The sequence below is a fragment of the Elephantulus edwardii genome, unplaced genomic scaffold, assembly GCF_000299155.1.
Source record: "Elephantulus edwardii isolate Elephantulus edwardi_28Jun2011 unplaced genomic scaffold, EleEdw1.0 scaffold00185, whole genome shotgun sequence".
Lineage (NCBI taxonomy): Eukaryota > Metazoa > Chordata > Mammalia > Macroscelidea > Macroscelididae > Elephantulus > Elephantulus edwardii.
This window is the reverse complement of record NW_006399935.1, coordinates 5,292,096-5,297,345: the sequence shown is the minus strand read 5'-3', so window position 1 is coordinate 5,297,345 and position 5,250 is coordinate 5,292,096. Positions and strand designations below refer to the sequence as shown.

General features: G+C 58.5%; 1 protein-coding gene across 2 annotated transcripts; it reads left to right on the top strand.

Moving 5' to 3' along the window:
• The first annotated feature begins 2,744 nt into the window (after positions 1–2,744).
• FEM1A (fem-1 homolog a (C. elegans)) lies at positions 2,745–4,703 on the top strand. 2 transcript variants are annotated; one of them, XM_006896381.1, is made up of 2 exons: positions 2,745–3,485; positions 3,591–4,703. In XM_006896381.1, exons 1-2 carry the CDS (start codon positions 2,745–2,747, stop codon positions 4,701–4,703), a joined length of 1,854 nt encoding a protein of 617 aa, XP_006896443.1. The 2 variants fall into 2 exon arrangements, with proteins under 2 accessions (XP_006896443.1, XP_006896442.1); XM_006896380.1 differs by having other exon boundaries at positions 2,745–4,703.
• Positions 4,704–5,250: the final 547 nt, after the last annotated feature.

Here is a 5,250-nt window from a genome sequence, read left to right as displayed (position 1 = left end):
AAGACTCATTAACAACCTGTGTCATGCAGATGACACTTTACTTGCCAAAACTGAGGAGGACCTGAAGCATTTCTTGCAGAAGGTCAAAGACTGCCATCTTCAATATGGTTTGAAGCTCAACATAAAAAAGACAAAGATTCTCATCACTGGGCCAAGTGGTAGCACCACAACAGATGGAGAAGAGATGGAGGTTGTTAACAGTTTCCAGCTTGCTTAGCTCCACAATCAACACTCTTGGCATGAGTAGTCGGGAAGCCAAAAGATGAATTGCACTGGAGAAATCTGCTGTCAGGGACCTCTCCAAAATGCTAAAGAGTAATGATGTCACTTTAGAGACTAAGGTGTGCCTGATTCCGGCCATAATCTTTGCAATTACTTGCTATGCATCAGAGACCCATACAATGACTAAGGATGACAGAAGAAGAACTGATGCCTTGGAGTTGTGCTGGAGAAGATAGGCTGAAATTATTGAAGTTCCATCTCACATACTTTGGGCACCAAAGGAGGTGGCAAGGAGTGACCAGTCCTTGGAAAAAGACATCATACTTGGAATGGTGATGGGACAGCACAGGAGAGGTAGACCTCAGATGAGACGGATTGACACAGTGACTGGGGTAACAAGGTTAGGTGTGCTAGAGACGGTGAGACTGGCTCAGGATAGGGCTGGGTTCGGAGCTACCTGGGGTTGTTCTGGGTCACAGGCAACTTGATGGCACATAACAACAATAACAGTAACAATGAGAAGAATGACAATCCTAGACCACTTAATTGTGCTCATGAAAAACCTAGACGTAGACCAGGAGACTGTTGTATGAAAGGACCGAGGGAACATTGCATGGTTCATAACAAAGAAAGGTGTGTATCAGGGTTGTAACCTCTCTCCATTCTGTATGCTGTGCAAATTATTCGAGAAGCTGGACTCTATGAAGGAAAATGTGGCATCAGGATTGGAGAAAGATTTACAATTGCATTATGCAAATAACACAACCTTGCATGCTGAAAGTGAGAAGGACTTCAAGTACTTGCTGCATAAGATCAAAAAATGCAGCTTTTAATATGGATTGCATCTTAACATCAAGAAAATGTAATGTCCACTATGCAGCACACTGGAGTAATCATTTTGTAAATTATTACCCAACTTGGGAGACATGAACTAACTCCGTCCCACAAGGACAAATATTGTATAAAACCTTAAGATCCAAGGGGGGTGAGGGAGGGAAGTAGAGGGATGAGGATGTGCCAGGGGAGGGGGGGAATTAATCATGGAGTTGTACTATTTGATGGAGGGAGGTGAGGGAAATTGGAAGAACTTCTTCTCAAAAACAATGTATTAGAATTTTGTAAATAAGTTAATATAAAATTTTTTTAAAACCCACAAAATGTCTCACCACTGGACAATTGGCAACATCATGATGTTGTTGTGTTTCGCAGAGTCAGAACTGACTCATAGCTGACCCTCTGGTGGGTTTTCAGAGGCAGTTAGTCACACGGGAGGAGTTTGCCCATCCTCCTCCTGCAGCACCATGGTAGATGGAGAAAGGACTGAAACAGTCAACGACTTCACCTTACTTAGATCCAGCATCAATACACTTGGTACCAGCAATCAAGAGACATATCACATGGGGAAAGTCTGCAGTCAGAGCCAAATTATTGAGGAGCAATGACATCAGTTTAAAGACTAAGGTGCGCTTGTTTCAGGCCATGGTCTTTCTGATCACTTGCTGTGCATCTGAGAGCTGGACAATGAGTAAGGATAACAGAAGAACTCATGTCTCTGAGCTGTGGTGTTGGAGAAGAGACCTGAACATCCCACACAAACTGTCAAAAACCAGGGTAGGTCTTGAAGAAGGTGCAGCCAGAGTGCTCCTTGGAGGTAAAGATGATAAAATTTCATTTCATATTCTTCGGGCACGGTGTTAGGAGAGGCTATTCCTTGGAGAGGGGCATCATGCCTGGAGAGGTGGAGAAGGGTCTGGGAAAGAGAAGACCGTCCTCCAGGTGGATTGAAGCAGTGATCGCTGCAATGAATGGGCTCAGGTGTGTCAGAGATGATGAGGATGGGACAGGATAGAACAGGCTTCAGATCTGTTGTTCACGGGGTCGCTATGGCTCGTCCTCAGCACCCAGTGTTTAAAGAAAAAAAGCCTTTGGAAACCAAACTAAACGTCCCGTCGTCTTTGTGCCGCTCGCGCGCCCCCTGCCGGTCTCGGGCTGCACACCCTCGCTGCGCGCCGCCGCGGTGCCTTCTGGGTAGTATAGTCGTTGGCCTGGTCCTGCGTTTTCTGTTGGCTCCCGCAAACTGACAGCGAAAGGAAGTACGTCACCAAACTTCGCCTCGTGCCATAAGTTAGCCCGGTGGCGGTGCATGACGGGAGTTGTAGTTCACCCGTGGGTGGCTTGCCCCGCGAATCGTTATGGCCGAACAGCAACTCCCATCGTGCATCGCGGTCACGCGTCGCTCTGGTTGGCCCGCAGCCTTCTGGGAGATAGAGTCTTGAGTTCTCACGCTGACTGCTCTGTCCAACGAGTCGGCCGGCTCGCAGGACTACACTTCCCTGCACGATCGGCCCCCCCCTGCTCACCGTCCACGTCAGGCCGAGGCTGCCATTTTATTCCGCCCGAGGAGACCCTAAGATGCTGGTAAGGGAGACGGGGAAGGTTGCGGTCGGCCCCCCCGGCCTCTAGTCCACCGTCCCCCGCTGTCCCCCCGGCGGCCGGCCCATGGCCTGGCGGAGTCCCGGACCATGGACCTCCGCACCGCCGTGTACAACGCCGCCCGCGACGGCAAGCTGCAGCTGCTCCAGAAGCTGCTGAGCGGCCGCAGCCGGGAGGAGCTGGAGGAGCTGACGGGCGAGGTGGCCGGCGGGGGCACGCCGCTGCTCATCGCCGCCCGCTACGGCCACCTGGACGTGGTGGAGTACCTGGTGGACCGGTGCGGCGCGAGCGTGGAGGCCGGCGGCTCGGTGCACTTCGACGGCGAGACCATCGAGGGCGCGCCGCCGCTGTGGGCCGCCTCGGCCGCCGGCCACCTGGCCGTGGTGCGCAGCCTGCTGCAGCGCGGGGCCTCGGTCAACCGCACCACGCGCACCAACTCCACGCCGCTGCGCGCCGCCTGCTTCGACGGCCACCTGGACGTGGTGCGCTACCTGGTGGGCGAGCACCAGGCCGACCTGGAGGTGGCCAACCGCCACGGCCACACGTGCCTCATGATCTCCTGCTACAAGGGCCACCGCGAGATCGCGCGCTACCTGCTGGAGCGCGGCGCGCAGGTGAACCGGCGCAGCGCCAAGGGCAACACGGCGCTGCACGACTGCGCCGAGTCCGGCAGCCTGGAGATCCTGCAGCTGCTGCTGGGCCGGCGCGCGCGCATGGAGCGGGACGGCTACGGCATGACGCCGCTGCTGGCCGCCAGCGTCACCGGCCACACCAACATCGTGGAGTACCTGATCGGCGAGCAGCCTCCCGCCGCCCAGGAGCAGCCCCCCGCCTCCGAGGGGCAGCCCCCTGCCTCCGAGGAGCAGCCCCCCGCCTCCGAGGAGCAGCCCCCAGCCCAGGGCTGCTGCCCCACCACCCGCGAGGCTGCCATCGAGGCCCTGGAGCTGCTGGGCGCCACCTACGTGGACAAGAAGCGGGACCTGCTGGGCGCCCTCCAGCACTGGCGACGCGCCATGGAGCTGCGGCACCAGGGGGGCCCCTACCTGCCCAAGCCGCAGCCCGCGCAGCTGGTGCTGGCCTACGGCTACGCGCGCGAGGTGACCACGGCCGCCGAGCTGGAGGCGCTCATCACCGACCCCGACGAGATGCGCATGCAGGCCCTGCTGATTCGGGAGCGCATCCTGGGGCCCGCGCACCCGGACACGTCCTACTACATCCGCTACCGCGGCGCCGTCTACGCCGACTCGGGCAACTTCGAGCGCTGCATCCGCCTCTGGAAGTACGCGCTGGACATGCAGCAGAGCAACCTGGAGCCTCTCAGCCCCATGACGGCCAGCAGCTTCCTGTCCTTCGCCGAACTCTTCTCCTACGTGCTGCAGGACCGCGCCGCCAAGGGGGGCCCCGGCCCCCAGCTGGGCTTCGCCGACCTCATGGGCGTGCTCAGCAAAGGGGTGCGCGAGGTGGAGCGGGCCCTGCAGCAGCCCCGCGAGCCGGGCGACGCGGCCCAGTTCACCAAGGCGCTGGCCATCATCCTGCACCTGCTTTACCTGCTGGAGAAGGTGGAGTGCACCCCGGAGCAGCAGCACCTCAAGCACCAGACGGTCTACCGGCTGCTCAAGTGCGCGCCGCGCGGCAAGAACGGCTTCACGCCGCTGCACATGGCGGTGGACAAGGACACCACCAACGTGGGCCGCTACCCAGTGGGCCGCTTCCCCTCCCTGCACGTGGTGCAGGTGCTGCTGGCCTGCGGGGCCGACCCCGACAGCCGGGACTTTGACAACAACACGCCGCTGCACATCGCGGCCCAGAACAACTGCCCAGCGGTCATGAACGCGCTGATCGACGCGGGCGCGCACATGGACGCCACCAACGCCTTCAAGAAGACGGCTTATGAGCTGCTGGACGAGAAGCTCCTGGCCAAGAGCACCATGCAGCCCTTCAACTACGTGACCCTGCAGTGCCTGGCCGCGCGCGCCCTGGACAAGAACAAGATCCCCTACAAGGGCTTCATCCCGGAGGAACTGGAGGCCTTTATCCAGCTGCACTGAGCAGAGCCCGCCTGCGGCCACAGCCAGGGCCTCCTGCCGCCTCTCCGGAGGCTCTGCCAAGCTGTCCGGTGCTCAGAACCTCCGCCGCGTGTGCACTTAGCCTCCGTCCTGTCCACTCGTGAGCAGGAGGACACACAGAATCGTCCACCTGCCTCTCCTCAGGGACACAGAGCTGGGCCGACATGCCCCCTCTCCTCTCCTGCCCTCGCAGAGCAGCCATGCAGAGGACGTCCACACAGGGTGACCGCCCCTTGCCAAGCTTGAGTGCGTTTGATGTTTGCTTCTCCAACAAGCGGGCAGGTTACAGGTGTTGGCGGGTTTGGAGCCTGCCAGGTGTGAGGATTCGGTTTGTGGAACCTCAGAGGCCGTTGGTTCTGTGGCCTGATGCCGCGCTGTGGTCCCTGAATCACGGGCTGCTGTGCCTTTTGGAAACCTCACACTGGCCTCTTCCTTGGACCGCCCCCAGCCTCTGGTACACGTCCAGGTCGTTCAGGACGTCGGCTCTGTGGTGGGCCACACGCCCCAGCTGACCCTGGCCATCTGCCGC

Excerpts from the sequence above, each read along its gene's own strand:
- FEM1A (XM_006896380.1), top strand. The coding sequence starts at position 2,745 with ATGGACCTCCGCACCGCCGTGTACAACGCCGCCCGCGACGGCAAGCTG.